Source organism: Odontesthes bonariensis, chromosome 5 (genome assembly GCF_027942865.1).
Source record: "Odontesthes bonariensis isolate fOdoBon6 chromosome 5, fOdoBon6.hap1, whole genome shotgun sequence".
NCBI classification, from domain to species: Eukaryota; Metazoa; Chordata; class Actinopteri; order Atheriniformes; family Atherinopsidae; genus Odontesthes; species Odontesthes bonariensis.
Window position 1 is genome coordinate 26,600,410 of NC_134510.1, and position 23,185 is coordinate 26,623,594.

Here is a 23,185-nt window from a genome sequence, read left to right on the forward strand (position 1 = left end):
TCATTAAATTATAAAGTGTTAGAGTTATTTTGAGGAGTTTAGACAATATAAATAAAACTTTGACGTGCCACATATAATGTCTTGTGACTTTCTCAGGGGTGTGATCCGTTGACATGGTTTACACAGTGAAAATGTGTTACACTAAAGTTGATCAAAGAATGACATTCAGCTCGCTGGAAAGAAAATTGGCATAAAGAACCCCCCCCCCCTCCTCAATCTACAGCAGGAACCCTGAGACAGAAACATCTTCCACAGTGAAACAAAGCAGCAAATTCCCTCACTGTATGGGGACAAGGCTTCAACTTTTTTTCTTTAAATGCCAACTTTTTCTCTTTAATATGCCACCTATGTAGCAACACTTGCAGTGTGTGTGTGTGTTGGGAGTTTAACAGCAAGATTAATGAAAGCTTTAGTCACAGCAAACTGACAGCCTGTCAGCAATTTGTAGAGGTACTGAACCCTTACCTGTAGCAATAATGAAATGCTCAGTATAATTCAGCATTTACACTCAAATATTCGCTTTTTAATGTAAACTTTTAACTGAAAAAGATGCAGTTGTCCTGATTCATTATCAACTGTTCAATACCGGGATAAAAATAGCAGGGAAGTCCTTCTCTGCATGCCATTGTCAGTCCTGTAATAAGACGCCTTCTCCCTTCCATCTTGAGAATACCACCGTGATTACCACGGCACACAAAACACTGTGTTTGTTGCTAAATTGACAGACAAACATGAAACACATGCTACTGAATATAAGGTATCTCAACACACAAAAAGGTTTCAATCAAAAGTAAAGGTATACAAGTCATTGATGCAAAAGTAAAACAGCACACTGCAGTAGTCTCTAAACTGTATCATGTAAAGTTACCTTATAGCCTTCATGACACCTTGCAGTTCACATTACATGCACCCTTTCCTCTGAGCTAAACAACCAATGAGAAACTGAATCATGCATGCTCACTTCAAAGTTATCATTTCTATCCTGTCTCTAACCATGCTTGGTTTTTCTTGGCAACATCGTGGTGTGAGCTGGAGGACACGTCATACAGAGAAGACTTCTGCTGCCACATCGTGAAAAGATTTCTTCCTTGTTTGAATTCCACAAGTTATGTTTGGCTCATTTGGCTTCTACCTTGATCAACACCTCGCTCCATGTTATATCACTATTGGTTGAAGACATCATCGGTTGTAGCAGCAGGATGACCATCCAAGATTTCCGACACTGTCAGAGAATCTGTCCCCGTCTGTCTTTGATCACAAGACCCTGTTTTTTTAACCTCTCTTACTGTCACTTGTAAGAGTGCCATTTTTAGCCATGATGAAAGATTTCAGTTCCCAGTAGATTTATCAGCGCATGTGCCAACATGTCCCTTTTCTTTGTGACAAAATCTACCCAACATGTAAAAAAAAAGAGGGAACGGTGGCATTACACAAATACTTGGAAAACATGAAGAAGTGCTGAGTGTAAGGGGTGATGGAACCAGAGTCTTGTCTGAACAGAGCTGGCCTCTGATCTGGTCACTATGCAGTCATCTAAATTAGATTCTAGCTACAGAGAGGCTTTGCCTACAATGAAACCATCAGCGTCTTTTAAAGAGGCAATTTCTTTACATGTACCACCGGTTACAGAACCCAAAAAGAAGCACTTGTGTGTTAGAGGACTAACATGATAGCATGATTACTCTTTTTTTACCTATTGAACAACCGACTCACCTCCGTGGATGATCTCCACAGAGTTGGCTACAGTCTGAGACACACTGGTCTTCAGCAACACCCTCACGTTCTCTTGAACTTTCTGAACCTGAAACATCACACAGGAAACAGTATGCTTGTGGCTGCGACTGGAGTAAACCTCAACAACAAGAATATTTTGTGATTTCTAATATTTACCTGCTGTGGAGATGTAGTCTTTCCATTGCCAATGGCCCAACAAGCTTCATTACACAGGCTCGCTCCAGCCCTTTACATGGTCTCTTAAAGACATGTGTCATAAGACTTTGTATTTTACAAGCTTCCTGACTTTTTCCAGGCTGATTTGCACAAACCTCTGCTCAAATATGCTAAAACTCCAGGGTAGAGTAAGCTGCATATCTGCAATGACTTTGGTCTGAGCAAACACTGCTTTCTCTGTGATGCCTCCCTCCCTCTCATCCAGATTCTCACCAGTGCAGGCGATAACAGCAAGGCCGCTCTCCAGAGCACGAGCCGTCTTCTCAGCAGTCAGCCAGCAGAAAAGTGATTTGAGTGTTACATCCATTTTTCTTGTGCGAGGGGATTTCATTCTCACACCTCACTGGTGAAAATGTAATTAAAAAGATAAATCACTCAGAGTTACCTTATCGCTCTCTATCAACAAGATAGAAAACAGTGCTTTGCCTAAGATTTTGTAGGTCACATTTAAGGACTTAAAACATGCATAACCAACTGCCTTCATATTTGTTAAGTGGGTGGAGATTTAAATGAGCTGTTAGTGCACGAGGGAAACTGTAGTGATTAGATATATGGCTGTGACCTTTAAACCCAAAGACATTTTTTAAGTAACTCTCCACAGAAAAATACTTTTTTGTGAACATTTCCACACAGTGTTGAGATCCTTAATACTGCCTGGTCAGTACATTTACTTACAGTTTGGTTCGGCTAATTTTCATGAATTTCAGTAAGTTTATGATATGCTGAACAATATGTGCTTGTTAGCCTGCATCTTGTTTAAAAAGAAAAAAAAATGAAATGCTGCCAAACACATTAAAAGACTGCAGTGACCCGAACGTTGGAAAACATGATGTTTAGACTGGTGACTCAACCCTGAACACTAGGGTCTCACTAGGGATTTTATGTAGCTGTAAAGCACTTTGAATTGTCTTGTGTACGAATTGTGCTCTACAAATAAAATTGCTATTGCCTTTCCTTGCCTAGGGTCAGACATAAATGGGAGCTTTCATTTACAGCACATTACACTGCAGGTCCACTGCAGGGCTTCAAGATCTGAGCATAAAATTTCTTCGTATTATAAATATATGATTGCTGCTTCTGACATTCAAATTCTACATTTTTATTTATCTATAAATTTATCTGAACAAGAAAAAATATATTTATAAATAAAAAAAACATGTGCTTATTCGTCTTTTACTAATCCTTTGCGGGGGAAAAGGATACAATATGTTGGCCTCTTTCCAACCAGTATTCAAGCGTTAATATCCAGGCATAGATTTTTCTGACTGCCAATAAAATCCGTAAAACGTGGTGTTTTACTGTTTATTTTACTGTTAAGATGAATCGAGTATGAGTGATAGGAAGTGAGTCAAAAGCCATGACAATACGCCCGTTTGATTGGAGGCTACAACACAAGTCCAGCCTCTTTCATGACGGCCTCGTACACAAAACGTTCCGATTGGACAATATTCAGTCAATTCGATTTCGTTTTGAATACCCAGCATGCTTTGCGGTTAAACATATTTATTTTACTCGTAAAATCGATTTAATAACGAATTCAAATTGATGTATTGTCACAAACACGTACATAAGTTACGTTTTTGTCGTTAATTCTATTTTCGATATTAGTGTACTGAGAACCACACCGTAATAAAAGAGTATGTATGGGTTTTACTAGACTCAACCAATCACGCTATTTCATTAGGAATCTTTGCTCTTAAGATATTTGTCTAGCAGGTTTCCCATAATGGGAAGCCCCCTTCTTTATGTCAAAAATAAAACATTCATTCATGTATATTTATGGTAGAAGGGATGCGTGATATCAAATATGATATGTCGTCGTACATAAATTGTGTCGGTACGTTAGTATAGTTGATGGCCACAGAAGGGATTTCTTTCGATTTCAAAAATGTGTCCCGAGCAGAGTGAAAACATTACTGTCAAATGCTCCGTGTTAATTGAAGGAGCTGCTTCAGCTTGGAATTCTACTTTGACATAACTTATTGAAGGAATATGTGTTTAACATACATGTACATACATGTTCACAGTTGATTTGAGTTTATTCTACGACACATCTCTAAGCTACATGCAAACAGCCACCAGTCATCTCACGCATCTGTAAGATTAATACAATTCATAAAGCTAAAGGGCTCATGTCTGTCGATAATTATCTGATGAAAATACTAATTATTAAGGTTATACGGGTTGTTTTCACATTTTTCTTTTTGTTTTGTACGCCTGTGTTTGGCATGAATATCTTTGTTATTGGTATATAAACAAACTAAGACACATACATGTATCATACAACACAAATGTGTCATTGTTGAAGTCCTCCATGTTTCCATGTTTGTTGTAAACTACAAATATGGACGTATTGACTACACATCACGTCCTCTAAGCTGTAGCTCCGCCCATATTTCCTCATGCTGTCCCAGTAACCAATCACCATCCAGCTGGTGGTACTTATAGCCTTATTCGTGAGTTCTGTTTATTACTTTTTATTCTGAATAAATAAAACTTTATTCTCTTTTTTGTTGTTAACTTAATACGGTCAGGACATCTGAGACATGCTATATAAAAGTTATATGTTTTAGAATTGATAAGGCCACTATTTGTAATCATGTTATTACTGCTAGTGTCCACACGGGGGCACGCGTGCCCCACTATTTATTTCATATGGTCTTTTGTAAAGAGTTTTTCTGAGCATACCGGCACTCTCATTCAGCACTAAGAGCACTGTGCTTCCCCTCAGAGACTTCCAGTTATGTAATAATGATGGTAAAACAGTAGCAGTGGCGACAGGGGTGAGAAAGGCGGTCTTTAAGGAGGAGGATCTCCCTGTTGAGGGCTGAGGCGCGTCGTTCAGGGACCGTGTCTGTGTATAGATGTCTGCTGTGAGTCAGTAGAGTTCACCGAGCCGTCGCGAAGACACGTTTCCGCCCACAAGAAAGATGGCGGCTCCCTTGCTGGAGAAATTGTCGGAGTCCTTAGGTTCCCCGGAGCCAGCGGTTCGACTCATTTTATCAATTTTAATCGGTGAGTTCCGCCTCTTGGCATCATATCCGTGTTATTGTGGTAGCTGGGAGTGATGACACCCCTCCAGGTGGCAGGTCCGCCTGCCCCCTCTCACTCTGTGTAACTGTTTGTGTCAGCTAACTCAGCGCTCCGTCAGCCAATATGCAGGTTCATACAGCAAACCAGCCTCTGTCTGTGTGTAGCTAAGTCATTATCTCTATAATTCAAGCCCTGGTTTCCACTAAACGGTAAGCTCACGTGTAGGAAGCGCGTACCCTTCATGTCAAGTGGTGTCCTGCAAGCGGCACCAGCAGCGGTTAATGTGTGTCTGTAAACTGAGCTGCTGTATCCATCATTTCATTGTTGCACAATTCGACAGATAGGATTTGGGAGTGCTGAGGAATACACTTTGATTAAACAGTTTGTGGGATGCAGAGTTAGGATACTTGAAAATATGTTATTCATTTACTGTATAACTGAGAGGACGGTAGACACTGACGGGGGGTTAAGTTCCGGGACAAGGGCAAAAGTTTGCTTCCCCTTATAGCTGCACAGAGCCCTGCTTTAGGACTATGAGTGGGAATACCAGGTGTGTGTGTGTGTTCTTGGGTAGCTCTTTTTGTGAGCACCACTCTGAGTTGTACTCCTCTGGAAAGCAGGGAAGTGTTACTCTGACACACCTAATGGTTTCAGGGCTGGTTTCAGGTTTGGTCTAGAAAAAAACAACAAAAAAAAACTGTAGAGGTTGGGGAATGCAGTGCAGCATGTTGGTGAGTGTGCGCTCCAAGATGAGCAGCAAGTGTGTGTGTGTGTGTGTGTGTGAGAGCGCTCCCTCCACTCTGTCAGCTCTGAACTTTGCTCGGACACATGGACACGTCTGGTTTCCTCTGGACTCACATCACCAACACTTCGGATCAGACTTTGGGTGTTGCATTAACTTCTTGAGCCAGCCTCTTGCGTGCTCCCTGTCATTGCGTTTCTTAACGTGTGTTGCGTAATATTTTGGCAATATTGTATCTGCCTTTCACACCACTACACTTGTACACTTGTTTCCTCTGCTATATGGTTAGATTTGAATTTGTTGACACATTCTCTTTGCTCAGGACCAGGTATGAAATCAAACTCTTCCTGGGTTTTGACTACCTCCATATGTTCAAAACTAAAACCACTGACAAACAGATTTCCTGTAACGGTCCTTGTGGTTTCTTCTTTCACAGCAAAGTTGGCCGAGTGACTTAGACAGTTGTCCGACAGCAGCTTTAAACCTGATTTATTGGATTGCAGAATATTTGAAAGGACAAAGCTGGGGCTATTGTGTACTCCTGTAATCCAAATCAAAAAGAGCAACCACATGCTAATCTGTTTTTCACGCCATCCTGACATTTTTCTGGCACTTTACTCCAGGCCCTTTTCTTAGGACAGTAGACTTTGGATTAACACATCAGAAATATGCAGCTTTCTTTTAAAAACGTCCAAAGCAAACTCTTGAAGCCGTCGACTGGACCGACGTACTGATCTTCAGCTACGGTCGAAGATGCTCGTGTCGTTGGCCAGAAGCAAAGGTGCATCGTCGCCGGATCGTTGGGTGTGTGGTGAGCTAAAGTAAAACTCAAACTTCCCTAACCCTTTAACTCATGGAAAATAAAGCACACCCCTTTCAATGCTCAGCTTTTATGTTTAGTGATGTAATATTGGAAAAAATAAAATCTTCCGGTGCCTTACGAGGTCTTTAAAATGAGGCAGACTTCAGATGTCGTCACCACATCACGCCATTGTTTATTTAACAAAAGCTAAGTCCACTTTGACTGCTTTCATATGAATTTAAAGGCTAAACGGCAGCCAGATTCTTCTAATCAATCAAACTCGATTCATTGATCATCCGAAAGTGTGAATATTTCCAGGTGTGTGTTAATAACAGGGAGGAAAGACCTCAGCAATGATCTTAGAGAGGCAGTTGTTGCTGTCCATCATTGTGGGGAGGGTTATAAAGCCATTTTCAAAAGATTTGGAGTCCATCACTCTACAGAGAATGATTAGGTTATTCACAAGTGGAAAACATTCAACACAGCTGTCAATCTTCCCAGGAATGGATGTCCCAGCAAGTTCACCCCAAGGTCAGACTGTGCAATGCTCAGACACCCAGGAGCTCCATCTCAGACTCGACAGGCCTCAGCGAGCATGTGAAATGTTTAAATTCATGATGGTATAATTTGAAAAAAGGCTGAACAAGCACGATTTGTTTGGAAGGAGAGACAGTCGTGACAGGACAGCTTAAGTTTGTAAAGTTACATCCAAACAAACCACAAGACCAAAGAGGAGATGTTTGGTCGTAACACTCAGCAGCAAACACAGCTTATCAGCACAAACACCTCGTACTAACTGTCAAGCACAGCCGTGACACAACACGAACTACTTCCGTATACCAAAGTATTGTAGAATCAAATCTCAGTCCATCTGTCTGACAGCTAAAGCTTGGCTGAGACCGGATGATCCCGAACCCAGCAGCAAATCTACAGCGGAACGGCTGAAAAAGAAACGAATGGAGGTGTTGCAACGGTCGAGTCAAAGTCCAGACCTCAACCTGACAGAAATGCTGTGGTGGGACCTTAAGAGAGCTGCGCATAAAGAAGACGTACAAACCTCAATTAGCACGAGCCACGTTGTAAAGAAGCGCGGGCCAGAATTCCTCCATGACGTCAGAGACTGATAACATCGTGCAGAAAATGATTAGTCAACGTTATTGCTGTTAATGGTGGTTTTACAAGCTGTTGCATCATGGGATGTGCAATTTATTTCTATTCTTTTTTTTTTTTTTTTTTTTTTTTTTTTTTTTTTTTTTTTTTGAACACACTGCTTCTTTACTCTGACCGAATCTTGTTAAATACAGTAAGAAGCAGTTTAAATGTGGCATGTACTGTTGCTCATCTGAGGTTGTGTTTACCAAATCTTTGGGCCCGATGAAGGTTTGACCAGATTTTATTTTTGTCTTTCTTTAAATCAACAAACTGCAAATGACAAAAGAAACATTTAAAACCAGTTTTTGCCCTTATTTCAACAGTAAAATAGGGGGGCGGTATTGTCATGAGGCTTAAAGTGCAACCAAACACGACCCTGGAAGATGTTCCTGGTTCTTTTATTCTTAATTCAAACAATGCACCATAATATTTCCCCATTTTGATAATATACCTTGAAAAATTGTGACACAATGCACCTTCAGAGTCACCTTCTCAGGGGTACGAGAAAGATGTTTCTTGTACACAAATGTGGTGGAAGTCGACGAGGAAACTCAGAAAAAAATCTAATTTTAAACCACAAATGGGTCGATTGGAATCAATTTCTCGTCCACGGTAGTCTTTATACGTAAAACCTCAGAACCGAAAGAAGGCGTCCTTTGTTTTTCACATGGCCGCACGTCACCCGGTGTAACAGTGTGACTCACCAGTGTGTTAGGTGTGACTTTGGCCGCTTCACTAGAACGGCTTTCGTAGGTCATTTTGCTCTATTAGTGGCGCTGAATTTTATTGTGCCTTTACTGTCGAGCTGCACCACATCATTGGATAAGATTCACATCTGTGTGACTTTGCATGTGGATGTTCAGACTCCGCTCTGATACTCACAGAGGTACTGATACTCACTCTGTATCTGTGTAGTCTCATCGTAATTTGCACAAATGCATTGATTTGTGTAGCACTTTGAGATATGAACGTCGTGCAGACATCAGGCCGCGACGGAGATGGGCTAGCCTTCAAAATGGCTCCCGTTTTAGCGAGTGTTTGTACAGGGTGGCCGTCTTTTTCCCCTGAAAAGCCGCAATCTAAACCACACGTCATCACCAGTGGTCGCCGTGTGCCCCTTTGTGTGCATGCCATGTGTTTTCATCACAAGGTCAGAGCTGCTGATACCAGGAGGTGTGAACTGTGGCTCACTTGGCTGATATTGTGGGAGAGAAATGTCATGACATGGCCTAATTACATCATGCGCCTTGTTGTCCGGTTCATATGAATATTGTTTAAGGTTAGAATGAGCTTGTTTACGATAATGGCGAAAGCCAGGCACCTGAGAGAGATTGGGCGTGAGCCATGTACGCATTGTATGATACGGAACGGTATAAAGGCACAAACTGAGGTCAAAGGGAATATCCGGACATTCTGAATGCACATGTCTCTGTGACGGTTTGTTCAATAAAATTCCCCATGAGAGGCTGACCACGGCGGATCCGACTCCTTCTTCTCCACAACATGATGGTGACATCAGCCTGCACAAGTGGAGTTGCTTCTAAGTCAGGTCTCAGTTTAATGTATCTCACAGCTTCTGTTACACACTCGTGTGGTTCTCCTTCAACCTCAAGGGGAATGACCTCTGCAGGATCCGATGTAGTACACCTCTGTATTCTCACATCTGGATGTGTCAAAAGATGCATAACCTGCAAACACCCTGTCTGAGTCACAACAATATGAAGGCATGTCCTGCATCTCCATTAACATATTTTGTCCTCTCTACCTCTGTCTCTCTGCTTCCTGCAGGGTATCCCTTTGCATTGGTGTACCGGCGCTTCTTGTTCTACAAGCCTGCCACAGTTATCCACTTGTTCCACGCGCTCTCTGGATTGGCTCTAGCTGCATTCAACTTTGGTGAGATGAAAAAGGAGATGTGTTGTGGTTGGAGAGACACCGTTCAGCAGGGAGCATAATTCTGTATAGTAAACTGTGTTCTTGAGCTATATTTTAGTTTTCTAATCATGTTCTGGTAAGTTCTTATATCTTGAGTCTGTGTGTCAGGCCCTGACAGTTTTTCTTTTCTCACAAAAATTCCAATTTATTTCTAATTACACAAATACTCAAACTCTATTTTTTAATATGTGAATTATGGACATTGGCCTGACATTCGTTGTTGTCCTTTCCGCTACTCGCGCGCTACTCGTGTGTTACCGTGTTTTTCACGTGGAGTCGAGATGAAAGAAATCTTTAAGCCATGTCAGGGATTTTACGAGTCAATGGTTAGCTATGCTAATAATTTCAAAGGCAACACGCCTCGAAACGTGGCTATAAAGTTCAAAGTCAAGTACCTGTTTTTTGATCTGCTGGTTGTTTTATTAATTAGAGTTATTCACTGTTGGGCCGTCGGATGAAAATCTCAAGGGGCCAAGGATGAAACCTCCTGTTCTGAGACGCTTTCCACAAAGTACGATGACGAGAAGCAGCAGATTATTGACTTCAACCTAAACATGAGCTGAAAATAGTTGCTTTTCAATAAAATAATCCTTGGACATTTAGTTCCGAGTCCTAAACTTTGTGTTTGGAATGGCAAACGGGTCGCTGTGCACCCTGAAAGTTTAGTCTCTTTTAGAAATGGGGACAGCTTATATCCTACAGCTCCGTAAAGGTGATTGGCCGACGTGAAGGTCTCTTAGTTTCTCCTACAGATCTGCAGTGAGAAGTAATGCTTTCTCATAAAAACAGATCATAAAGAAAAAACCTACTCTGAAAATATAAAAACATAGAAGTGGCTTCTGCCGCTAAATGTAGAAAGATATCTGGCATAACTTATCGATCTAATAGGGCTCTATTGATACTTAAAATCAATAGAACTTAAATGGAAAGTAAATGAAAACTGGTGGAAATTATTTTTGAATATATAAGGCAGTTATTAGTTTCAGGCTTCAGAGGATTCCCATCTCAGTGTGGGGACGTGTCGCGTCTTCACTTTGTTGGCTAAGTTTTTTTTGTGGAAAGTTGAGAATAGTTCAGCCAATCAAATCGCCTGACTAATCACGAGTCTGATCTCATGGCTGTCGCTGCGGTTCCAAACGTCCGGCACGCCCACCTTTGTGTTAAAGTCCGAGCGAATCCTGCCTAGCTGGTTAGTTGCAAATCATCTCTCAGGCTTTGTGGATGCTCAGTACGCATCATAAGCCCGTCCAGTGAAAAATGAACGAATGGTGAGGATTAGAAAGAATCACAAACATAATGAGCTCTGAGAGACGAACCTCGACACGTCTTAGATGCAAAAGTATGCGTGGTGGAAGTTTAGGATTTTGCAAGGTCTGATAAAATGAATGCACGTTATTACGCAGATATTTTTAAGAAAAACATTTCCTAAGCTGGGAGGGTTTGGGGAGCAATGGGCTGATATCAAGCTACTTCAGTTAGATACTCATCAGATTTCCAGCGTCACAAATCATAATCGTAAATCAAGACCTGCTACTTCCAGTGTTATAGTTAACACGTGTTCATAGATGTTTACCGGCGTTAAACTGCAACATGAGTACAGTACAAGCTGCTCCTGAGTCGCCCCATTTATTCTGAATAGAAACACTTTAATAAAATAAAGTAACCAGCAGGAAAAACACTGGCCTGAAACCCAGTCAGAGCAAAGGAGTCGGTGAACAGAAAAAGACGGCCGATTACTTGTTTAGTCAAAAAACGTCAAACTTTTTTTCACACCAGCACCTTAAAGGGATAATCCGGAGTAAAATGCACTTTAGATCAATTTACGGGATGTTGGGAGTACATATGTTAAGTTGACATCAAAATCATGTCATTCGGATGTATTTTGAGAATTTCGATTTGACTGTTTTTAGCCAAAAGTCGTTAGCCTGGAAGTGAGAGGGGCATATCATTTCGCCGCTACAAAACGCTATTTTTATACCTCTTCTACAGCTCCAAACAACATAACACTTACGTGGTAGTGAGTAGAGGGTCCCTAAAGCCAAACCGAAGTGTCCCGAGGTCTTCATGTGGTTGGATAGAGAGTCCAGAATGAATTTAATCAAGCCAGTACCTGCTCTTCTCTGCTGCTCAATCAGAGCCTCTTCCGTCAACAGGACGCTACCTCACGCGAGACATCACGTCACGTGAGTCCGTAGGAGTTGATTGCCGAGCGTGGAGTAACACGTTTCGTTGCCGTTTTTTTTTTTTTACAAACATAGTCCAGTATTTCTTTCGAAAGTGAAATGAAGTTGTATGCAACAGCAAAGCCTAGCTTACTAACAGGTTGGAATTTTGAAATGTCACGTGACGTGATGTCTCGCGTGAGGTAGCCTCCTGTTGACGGAAGAGGCTCTGATTGAGCAGCAGAGAAGAGCAGGTACTGGCTTGATTAAATTCATTCTGGACTCTCTATCCGACCACATGAAGACCTCGGGACACTTCGGTTTGGCTTTGGGGACCCTCTACTCACTACCACGTAAGTGTTATGTTGTTTGGAGCTGTAGAAGAGGTATTAAAATAGCGTTTTGTAGCGGCGATACGATTTGCCCCTCTCACTTCCAGGCTAACGACTTTTGGCTAAAAACAGTCAAATCGAAATTCTCAAAACACATCCGAATGACATGATTTTGATGTCAACTCAACGTATGTACTCCCAATCATCCCGCAAATTGATCTAAAGTGCATTTTACTCCGGATTATCCCTTTAAATGTCCATTCATGGACCAACTCTAATGTTGGTTGAAAAAAAACAAGCAATCTGAATGGATTTCAGTTGTTCTGGGACATTTTCTGACATATTTTTGACATGAACTCTTTAAGATATTCAGATAAGCTTGTCATTTGTTGTCTAGAGTTATTTCAAAATAAATGTTCTGTGCCTAATTCTAATTTGCTGTCATAGGTGATTTTAAAAAAACAGAAAATATTTGTATTTTAGAAGCTGCAGACACTGTTTTCCACTGTATTGCTTTTTGTAGATGGTTTCTGATACATTTGACCAGTCAGCTAACAAATGAAATGATTTCAAAGTGTTTCAGTTTCACAATAATAACAAATATGTTTTATATAAATAACATATGTGCCTCCTGCAGAGTGAAAGAGCTGCTTGCTATACTGAATGCAAACTGCCAATACTGATGTCTTTCTCTTGTCTTTATTCTTTTGTGGCTGCACTTGGATTTTACAGCAGGTCTGTTGCTTTATCTTTTTTTTACTTGAAAGCTCATTTTAATTTGATTTGTGTTTTGTTTCTTCTTACATTTGCCTCTTTTGTGTCTGCTGATATTGAACTGTGCAGGAGAAATGCCGTTGACATGTTCAGTCTTACAGGTCACACTCGACTGCTCCTCATCCTCCTTTTGTCCACTTCTTTTTCCCAGGATCTCAGCTCTATCACTCCGCATTATGCATCTTTGTCCAGTTCTTGATGTTGAGACTCATGGGAAGGACGGTAACATCTGTCCTGAGCAGCTTTACCTTTCAAATGGTGAGCTTTATCTCTCCTCTCTTGTCTTGTAGCAGATTTATGTGGGTTTTTTTGCTCACTTTTGTCGATATTCAGTCGTACTGGATACCAGTTCAACTACACAGTCTTATCGGATTTATTAGAGCCCATTTCTCTTCTATTTTCTTTCTGCTGTAACAGCGGTTCTTTATGTCAGAATGAGCTTGTAAATCGTACTACAATAAAAGCACCACATTCACCAGCAACCTCCAGCTTTCCCGTTACCAGGGTGACAGTTTCTGCACATATGATCGGTTGCCTGAAAAGTAGGAACCAGCTGTTTTCTGAAAAGTTTTAGACATTGTCATGAACAATAAGCTAAATAATGATAATCTCAAAATAATTGGAACCACTCAAAATAATGATTAACTATCTAAAGAATAGAAGTCGGTTTGTTTTTCAGTATTTTAAAGTAGCAAATCGTTACTTTGAAATAGAATGTTGAGATGGTTTATCACGACTTTGAAGTGGTTTATGATTTCTATACCTTTGTAGGATCTCTTTTCTCAGCAGGAATGAGCTTCCAGTCTCCATTAGGTGGCATTTATATGATAGATGCAATTACTTCCGGTAAAAATGTTGGAGTCTTTTTCTTTTGCATGCTTTAGCAGTGAAACACATTGATAGATTTTGAAACGCCACATTTCCTGTAAATTCTTGATGTCGCCTTCTCATAAAGTCTTCTGCTTCTCTTAGCCGTGAAACTGCTGCTCATATTTGCTCCCCGGATCGTGCTTTTCTTTTCTCCTCCCGCAGCTGTACCTGCTGGCAGGGTACTACTACACAGCGACAGAAGAGTATGACATCAAGTGGACTATGCCTCATTGTGTCCTCTCACTTAAACTCATTGGTGAGTTCACCGCAGCGAGCTTGAGAAATTCAACAGTTTTGGGATAAAAGTTTTTTTTTTTCTTACTTGATAACTTGTTGTTGGTGCCCCCCCCTCTGTTTTCTGAATGATTAACTCTGCACGCTTCAGGGTGTGTAGTCAAGTGATCGTGACGTTCGTCTCCTCGGCAGTCGCTGACACTGCTGCATTTTCTGATTGCAGGTTTGGCATTTGATTACTATGATGGCGGGAAGGAACCAGTGAGTTGGCTGATTTCTCTTGTTTTTTGCATGCTTGTTCCCTGGTCACGATGCTGTCTGTCTCACAGGTTTACTTGGTGTTTGTCAGCTCAAAATCATTCGTTTGCTGTGAGCGTAATTGGAGAAAATGGCCTGTGTTGTGGGGAAACCTAAAGCCTCCACAACAACATAACAGTTCTTTTCCATTAGATGGCACGGTATGGTACGGATGACACTTTTTTCGGTACTACTTTATCCAAGCAAGCCGAGTCGATGTTGCACAGAGATGTGGAAACACCGCAGAGCGCTGGTTGGTCAGACAGAATCATCACCCGTGGGCATTGACATCTCTACAGCAGCACACATTCACCGGCACACTTCCTTGTTTCGTGAAGTCTTTCGAAAGCCCGACACAACATACAGCAGATAGCTCATTTATGCGCATGGATTGCATACTGTGTGCGTGACTAATGAATACAAGAGCATGTTTATTAACTGCGAGTATGGATCTACAGATTGATCTTTGTTTCTCCGCTGACTGCGGCCGAGCTCCGTAGCACTCAGCTGTTAGATTTACTTTCCAAAGATATTCAAACCCTTCTGAACCAAAAAAGTCATCACAAGCTCCCTCACAGAAATAACTACCCTGTGCTCCTCTATGGTCCTCACTTGTAAGTGGCTTTGGATGAAAGCACCTGCTAAATCGATGTAAGAAACGCACACAGAAACAAAGTTGTGCGTCTCGTCGACATTGCTGCAGTTTCACGCTCGCGGAGCTGATAAACGGCTGATTCCAGCCGCGGTGAGAGGATTCTGTCTGCAGCGGGAAACGAATCGTGGAAGAGCCGTGAAGTCAGACCATACCTTACCGTGTCGCTTAATGGAAAAACGCCACAGCTGGTAAACAATAAAACCGTTTTCTCAGTTTTTCTCCAGCCCTGCCTGCCGCTCATTGTTGTGCCCTCGACTCAATGTTTTTCCTCTCTTTCAATGTATTTAATAAGTTTTTAGCCTTTCTTGATGATCACTTAGTTCACTTGCTTTTTCATTCAGTGGTTTTTTGGTTATCTGTGAAAATGCTCTGAGGTCTATGCTCCTCATTGTTGTTATCACTCAGATGAATACCAAGGGTCACAGTTTAGTACACTAAACAGCCTTATTTACAGCCTTCAGTCAACTGTCGGTGACTATTTCGTGCAGACATGTTTGTCGAGCTGTAAATGTCTTTCGTTTCTTTCAATATTCTTAAATTGCAGCCGCAGCTGAGTTCAGAGCAGAAGAAAAGTGCTCTGCCATCTGTGCCCTCGCTGCTGGAAGTGTACGGCTTTTCCTACTTCTACGGAGGCTTCCTGGTGGGTCCCCAGTTTACACTACGCAGCTACCAGAAGCTGGTGGCAGGGGAGCTCACTGACTTTCCCGGAAAGCCTCCCAACAGGTAAAAAAAAAGTGAGAAGATCCTGAGATAAATAAGCTGAAAGGCAGTCTTAATTAGATCTCTATTTAAAAAGACATGGCATTCTCTTGTTATTTCTCTTCCAGCATCATTCCGGCTCTGAAGAGGTTTTCTCTGGGTTTTCTTTGCTTGGCGATTTATGCAATATTTAGTCATTCTTACTCGGACACCTACTACTTAACAGACGAGTATGAGGTGAGAACAACGACACGATCTGCAAATGATAAGCAAATAAAGTATATATATTTTTTTTTATTTAAAAAATGAAAACTGTTTCCTCTCCACAGGCTCAGCCGTTCTGGTATCGCTGTGTGTTTGTTCTGCTCTGGGGCAAAGTTATTTTGTATAAATATGTCAGCTGTTGGGTTATAGCGGTAAGTGGCCTCTTTATCTGCTTTATTGCAAACATCTACAGAATTTTTGGCTCCCCTGACTCGTGAGCACTGAGTTACGAATATGATTAGAAACAAATACTGGTAAAATGTTTTTGTATAAACAAAACGTTGATAAAGTGGGGAAAAAACAAGAACCAAACAGTTCATTAGTGTGTTGATTGGCAATGAAATTAGGCCCATAATAAGAAATAAAAAACCCAACATGTAAAAACGCAGGTTTTTTTACAGGTGAAAATACTTAGATTTGAATGTGTTTTCAGGGCTTAAAATTTGGATGCACTGCTTGAAACTGTTATTTCATTGCTTTGGGAATAAATGTCTGTCTCACTGAACAGTTTGCTATTTAGATGAAAGACAGAATAAAGCCTGACTGTTTTGCCTCAAACAGCAGTTGTATCTGCATCAGCAGCCGTGCCCCTCTGCCATTTCTGAGTTCAGTTGGAAAGATTAACAGGAAATACCAGCAGACAGGTGCATAAACTGGATGGCTGCTGTGAACAGAGGCTGTCATTGTCCACAAAGCTTCTGCCGCACAGTCATAGCTAAAGGGCGGCATTTGTTTTGTCTAGGGGACAATCTTTGTTTAACCACTTATTCCTGTATGTCGATCATACAGAGTTGTTTCTTTTCTGAAGATATTAGAAATCCTTTGTGTGTAATACTCCCCATCACTTTAAAAGCTTAGAATTTGTCCCTAAAGTTATCCTTATTTATGATGAATCTGCATTAACACACAGCCCTGGCTGTAAAACACCCCCTTTTGCATACATTGAAAGATGAATTATAAACTCTAATCAGGTCAAATAGATGGTTTAGTCCCACTTTCTCAGGGTCTTGTGCCCCATTGTGTCATCTCATATGAATGTGTGCTTTATGTTACAGGAGGGCGTATGTATATTAACTGGACTAGGGTACAATGGAGTAGTGGATGGTAAGCACCAATGGGATGCCTGTGCCAATATGAAGGTGTGGGTCTTTGAGACTACCCCACTTTTTTCAGGAACCATTTCTTCGTTCAACATCAACACAAATGCCTGGGCTGCCAGGTCAGTGTCGAGTCTGAAATCTGAGATGTTCTCTTGCTCCTATTCACAGCTGGGTTGTAAAAGTTAGAATTTTACTGAGATTGCAGTCAAGTGAAAGGGACAGCGGTTTAATCATGAATCCATGTATGTGGCAAACCTCGGCAACAAAGAAGTAATTTAAGATGCAAGGCCTCTCTTCAGTGCGTTTTAACAGTAGAAGAGTCACCAGAAAGTGGAAGTGGACATCCTGGGAGGGTTTAAAAGTTTGCAATCATTGACAGCCTTCCAGCAGAGGCTTCATGCATGAAATTCTTTTAACGTGTGACACAATTTGATGACAACCACATCGAGCAAAGCAATTTATTTATTGAGCATACAGTTTATTACATGGTCCAGTTCAGTTGAATGCATTAACGACTTGTGTCGACTTTCATTTTCCCATCTCCAAACTGCTGCAGATGCAGAAAATGTTGATGGTTCTGCATAAAGCAGGGGTGGAAGTTGGCTCTGAAGTGGAAATGCATGTTGTAAGGATGTTTAAAAAAAAATAACTGATTAAGTCAGTAAGCGATAAAGTAATGAGTGACATCATAGCGTGTCACTGGTCGATCAAGAGCTTTCAGGCTGTTGGTCGATGCAATATAAACTTGACATAGATGATGTAATTGTGTAACCCACAAAGGAAGTTCATTTATAGTTGCACGTGCACCACTTGTGAGTTGTCTCAGCACACATTTAGGCACTTTGATAGGAACTGGATTTAGTTGTGCTGGATTGGGTGCAAATAGATTGCTGTTGTTTCTTAAATCTTGCTCATCAGGAGGAAAAGTGACGGATTTATCACGTTTCAAACTAAGGTGTCTCCACGTAACGTTGCATGCACAAAAAAATGAAGTCGTATTCGTCACTGCCACACTCACAGGCAGAAAGTCTTTCATCTGTAGTTAGAATTTCAACTAAATATGCATGTAATTGGACTCCACAGAAATTAATGCTAAATAACGATTAAGTTATTTCCATCCGTCGCTGGTGCATGAATATGATAAACAGGTGTTGGCTCTAATTTCCTTGATGAAATTAAGCAACAAGATGACAGATTTAATGAAAAACAGTTGACCCTCAAATCCAGGAAAATCCAGGTGACATTGCACTTTCATTTCCCTCTTTTATACGTTTTTAAGGGAGAGAAACCTGGCTCCTTGTTTACAGTGATCAGCCATAACATTAAAACCACTGACGGGTAAAGTTGGGAACACAGCTCATTTTGTTAAAACATATTCCCAGCTGAGAAAACCTAAGTCCTGGCATTGGTATGGATGTTACTTTGACACTTGCCACCTCCCGAAACATTTTTGCAGACCAGTCGAACCCCCCCATGTGGCGACAGTACCGCCCCGCAGTCGCAGCCCGGCCCCAGGAGCTCAGCAAAAACTTTTTAAGAAAGGACTCAAAGAACACGACAAAGAGCCCGAGGTATTCACCCGGCCTCCATAATCCCCAGATACCAAATCTGATGAGATATGTGGGAAATAGTCCCAACCCACAAAGATCCCATCTCAGAACCCACAGGGCCCAAAGGATCGTTTGCTAACATCAGAATGCCCTCAGATGTTTCTTTATCTGCGCCCTGACTGGTCAGAGCTGTTTTTGGCAAAATGTGGAAGACCTTCACAATATTAGGCAGGTGGTTATATTGTTACGGCTGATCAGTGTATGTATTTCATGTAATATTTCTATTCATCCTTTCATTGCATATGAGGTAACTTACGTCCTTTAGGGGAGGAGGACCCATCCTAAATGTGAAGGTGTGCAGAAAACCAAAGGAAATCGGAGCGTCAGAAAACGCTGGTGTATGAAATGTTGTTAATTTGTTCATTTCCCGATGTAACAGCATTCAAATGTGTTGCTCAGGTCGTGCTTGTCTCACATTTGGTTCTGAAAACTACAAAATAGATCTGAAACAATCTTCCAAATCTGATGACACTGAACTTTCTGACGAGCTCTTTAAAGCACACTGAGCCATGAGCGAGTCTTTAAAACAGCGGCTCTTCATGTACTTTGTTGTCAGGCACTCATTCCTACAGCTAATAGTCATGCTTGTCACCAGTATCCTGTATAGGCGGGGGGGGTCTAAGACGTTGCAACACAGCCGTCTGGGCAGCCATCAGGCTGAATACTCTGGTACAAGCTGAGAGTTTTTGAAATGTTTTAAAATCTCAGTTGCTATGCAACAACAACCTGCAGGTACATGAGTGTGTGCCACTGTGACATCTGATGCACTCACTGTTTCTGACTGATTTGCCATGTAAAAGGGATGATCCACAACTTTGGCTTTTCTTCCTTAAAGACACGTGTTCAAGCGGCTGAAGTTCCTTGGCAATAAGACCTTGTCTCATGTGACCACGCTGATGTTTTTGACCATTTGGCACGGCCTTCACTCCGGATACTTCTTGTGCTTCTCCATGGAGTTCTTGATCATCATTGTGGAGCGACAGGTATGCTTAAGCAACGGGGCTACAAGTACTTGAATTGTTTTCCTCTGTTTGTTTGATCGATCCTTTTGTCCTTAAGTTTTGTCTGCATCGTAAAAACTGTTGTTGAATTAATAATAAGAAATTGCTTTTTGTTTTTTAAATGGCACAATACTATTAATTAAATGCACCTTGCTGTGGAATGGGTTTGTAATTGGAAATATTGGCTACATTCATAAGTGTGCCATCATTTTGTGATGTAACCATGCTGTATTATAACAACTGTTATGAATTATGTGTGTGTTTGTGTGACAGGCCCTGGCACTAGTGCGGGATAGTCCCCTGCTGACAAACTTAGCCAAAAGCCCCCTCTACCCCCTCATCTATGTAGTTCAGCAGTTTTTCCACTGGCTCTTCATGGGGTATCCTCTGGTGGCATTCTGCCTCTTCACCTACGACAAATGGCTAAAGGTAACGCACAATTCTCAAAGCTGTGCCATTTAAAAGTCAAATAATTTTTTTTACGTTTCCTCACTTGTACCCTCCACCCAGCTTTGGGACCAGTTTAGATGTCAAATACAGGACAGAAGGTTAAACTCAGACTACAAAGGGCACCGTGTAAAGAGAGCACAAAGGGCTCAGCTTGTAAGGAGTGTGCTGTTCAGACCGCAGTGTTTTGTTGAAATATAACCCAGGGTCCTATTTCACCAATTCTTTAACAGCATGAAAACTGCAACAGGACTTTCTTCTCGTTTTCCCCCCAATTTTTCAATTTGGTGTCACATTATTTGTCCAGGCTTGATCTAAAAGTAATGTAAATGACTCAAATAAGTTTGTTTTTTTCCATAAATGTCTTGATAACTACATTGCAGTTACAAAGCACTTTCAACACACCTTAAAGACTGACCTGCATCTAGTCACATGAACTTATCAGCAAACACAAGCTCAAGACGCACTGGTTTTAGGGTAGTGTGGGCGACATTCTGACAGCGATGCTTCAAAAGCATGAAAGCCAAAATAAACGCTTCCTTTCCCGGTGTCTTTTTTTAAGCTTGTGTAACCAATAAATCTGAGAAACGACAAAAGTTGCAGGGCATTAGGTAATGTTTTTCAAGTTTGTAAATGTTGCCGAAACACTACTCCATGGCTTCCTGTGCCACAAGAGGCTTTCGCATTAAAGTATTCGTAGAAATCTGCTGGATTTGTCTGCTTGCAACCGTTTGATTAGCCAACACCGAGGCATCTTCTGGGTGCAATTATTTTTTTTTTACCAGAAAACCTTGCATGTCTTTTGTGTCTGTGGAAAAGAATGGTGGCACAGCACAAAAAGCTGCTGCCTGTCTCTTTTGTACGGCCTTAAAAGAGGTTTACATAGACAATCGGCAACAAGGAGGAAGTATTAAACATAGAAAGCTGACAAAAGCAGTTTTTTTTTTTTTGTTTTTTTTTAGTTTTTTTTTTTTTAGGAACAGACCGACAGTAACTGGGTTGCACAGAAGATTTTCTCACTTAGAGAAGGAAAGTGGCTGGTCTTTGGTGCAGCCTTTTTAGTGGGACAGTGGACTGAGACACATGTATTTGGGGGGAGAATTTTGACTTTTTTTTTTGTGCACTTTTGTTTTTCAGGTGTATTATTCCATCTATTTCTGCGGTCATGTGTTCTTCCTTGGGGCCTATTTAATCCTGCCACACCTCCGTAAGGCGCTGGTGCCTAAAAAAGAACGGAGCGAGAAAAAACAGGACTAAAAGCTGGCTGAGAGACCTGGCAAAGTAAGAAGGCACGTTTTGTTATTTTGTTGATCAGTCTTGAGGCAAATTACAGTTTTTAATTAATGTATTTTTCATCCCCCCCCAGGTCCATCTAAGGCTGAAAACTTCTGAAGGGAACTGTGACTTTCAAGGAGCAGAATGGAAAATATTTGAAAGCCTTTAGTTATATATTTGCATATATATATATATATATGTGTGTGTGTGTATATATATGTGGATATATGTCTATGTAAAATAAATTTCTATATATTTTTGTGTTTTTAAGTGGGAGGGGTGTTTTTATAAACATTTCAAGAAATGTTTACAGGAAATTACCATTGTGCCACATGGGGTAATTGTGAGCCAGTCTGGGGCAATTTCCTGTTTGTTTATCTTCCTCCATCTCTCTCTCTCTCTTTCTTTTTGTTCGATTTAAAAGACCTGTGGGACTTGCGGTACTTGCAGGCTGTCTACATAGGATTGCACTCATGTGTCACGGGTTCGGAGTCTGTTTTTGACTCTGATGCGTTTTGTTGTTTCATTGTTCTTGTCCCATGTCTGGCACTCTTGTTTAGCAGCAGCACTAAGCCTGATGAGGAGGTATAAGCACAGCGCCAGCGTATACGACACTTCCTAATGTCACGATACAACATGCATACGGCTCTATGTAGAATGAGCTGGATGGTGGTAGTTTTAAGGGGCCTGTTGTTTTGTCTGTAAACGGCTGCTAGTGGTTATACAAGCACTGTAAATCACACACTGTACACTAACACCAAGTCAAAATGGCCTTGTATTAATGAATGTTTTTACAGTTCATTTGTTCTGGATTTGATTTCATTTGTGATGGGTGGGGTGGGGTGGGGTGGGGTGGGGTGGGAGGGTTGATTTTTCTAGACTTTTAACAGCTTTTATGAATAAGAACATTTTGTAGTTTGAATAAGAATTCAAGAAATTACTTGCATTGTTCAGCCTTTCCTCCAGATGTTATTTTTTCTTCCCACATCCTCTTCTCTTTTTCCTCTTTTTCCTCTTCATCTCTTCATCTTCCGTCTGTGCCACTCCTCTGTCTCTCAGCCTTGGTTAAAGCTCAGCCCTCACTCTGAAATACACAGACATGAAACTGAAACATAGTCATTTTGGTTCCCCTTATGTGCACTCTGGTCTCCAAATCTGATCCGATCTGATCTCTCTTTTCTTCTTTTGTTTTTCGAACTCAAGGAATTGTTTGATTTTGAACATGAGGACAAAATAAGGACTGGTTTGGGCTTCACCTGCGCCCTGCTCTTGTTACCAACAGCAGGTGGTACTTAAACAGACTGAGGTGCAAGCATCCTATCCCACTCTGGGAATGCCTCTTTATATATTTTACCCAGTAAGTGGGGGGAGGCGGTGGAATAAATGACCCCTGCCTGCTGGAGGAAGGCCTCGGCTCTACTGCTGCTGCCACGTCCTTTCACACAGATGGGGAGGACAGACCTCACTGTAGCAACGGCCCAGATTTCAGTAATATTTATACATGGCATGTTGATTATTAATTGATGAATTTCTATTTCAAGGGACTACTCTTTTTTTGCCTTACCCTTAGTAAATGTACAAAGAAAACTTGGCGTTTGGGAGGCAGGGGATGATTTTCAAATACAGTTTTGTAATGCTCATTAAAAATGCTGCATTTCAGGCAAAGACTCCGCAGTTGTTGTGTTTGTGTGTCCCAGTACCTTCATGTGTTTTTAACAGGGGCAAAACGGGGTGATATGACGTCATTTTGCAGTGTGGTTATGTGAGCCTTTCGCTGTGTGAAATGTGTAGAAATGAATCATAAACGCAAAAAGGCGAGGGGTGGGCAAGTGAGCCAGTCATCAAGCCGGC

General features: G+C 41.3%; 1 protein-coding gene and 1 non-coding gene across 3 annotated transcripts; both read left to right on the forward strand.

The window, feature by feature from the left end:
- The first annotated feature begins 3,632 nt into the window (after positions 1-3,632).
- On the forward strand, positions 3,633-3,689 carry LOC142380939 (U7 small nuclear RNA). Its single transcript, XR_012769885.1, has one exon. It is a non-coding gene; the product is annotated as a U7 small nuclear RNA (small nuclear RNA).
- A 948-nt stretch (positions 3,690-4,637) lies between these two features.
- On the forward strand, positions 4,638-23,001 carry lpcat3 (lysophosphatidylcholine acyltransferase 3). Of its 2 annotated transcripts, none has more exons than XM_075465816.1 (13): positions 4,638-4,965; positions 9,468-9,575; positions 13,031-13,140; positions 13,915-14,008; positions 14,210-14,247; positions 15,483-15,661; positions 15,766-15,874; positions 15,967-16,053; positions 16,957-17,120; positions 19,447-19,594; positions 19,886-20,041; positions 21,197-21,340; positions 21,426-23,001. In XM_075465816.1, exons 1-12 carry the CDS (start codon positions 4,881-4,883, stop codon positions 21,314-21,316), a joined length of 1,398 nt encoding a protein of 465 aa, XP_075321931.1. In that variant the 5' UTR covers positions 4,638-4,880; the 3' UTR covers positions 21,317-21,340; positions 21,426-23,001. The 2 variants fall into 2 exon arrangements, with proteins under 2 accessions (XP_075321931.1, XP_075321932.1); XM_075465817.1 differs by having other exon boundaries at positions 13,034-13,140.
- The last annotated feature ends 184 nt before the right edge of the window (positions 23,002-23,185 follow it).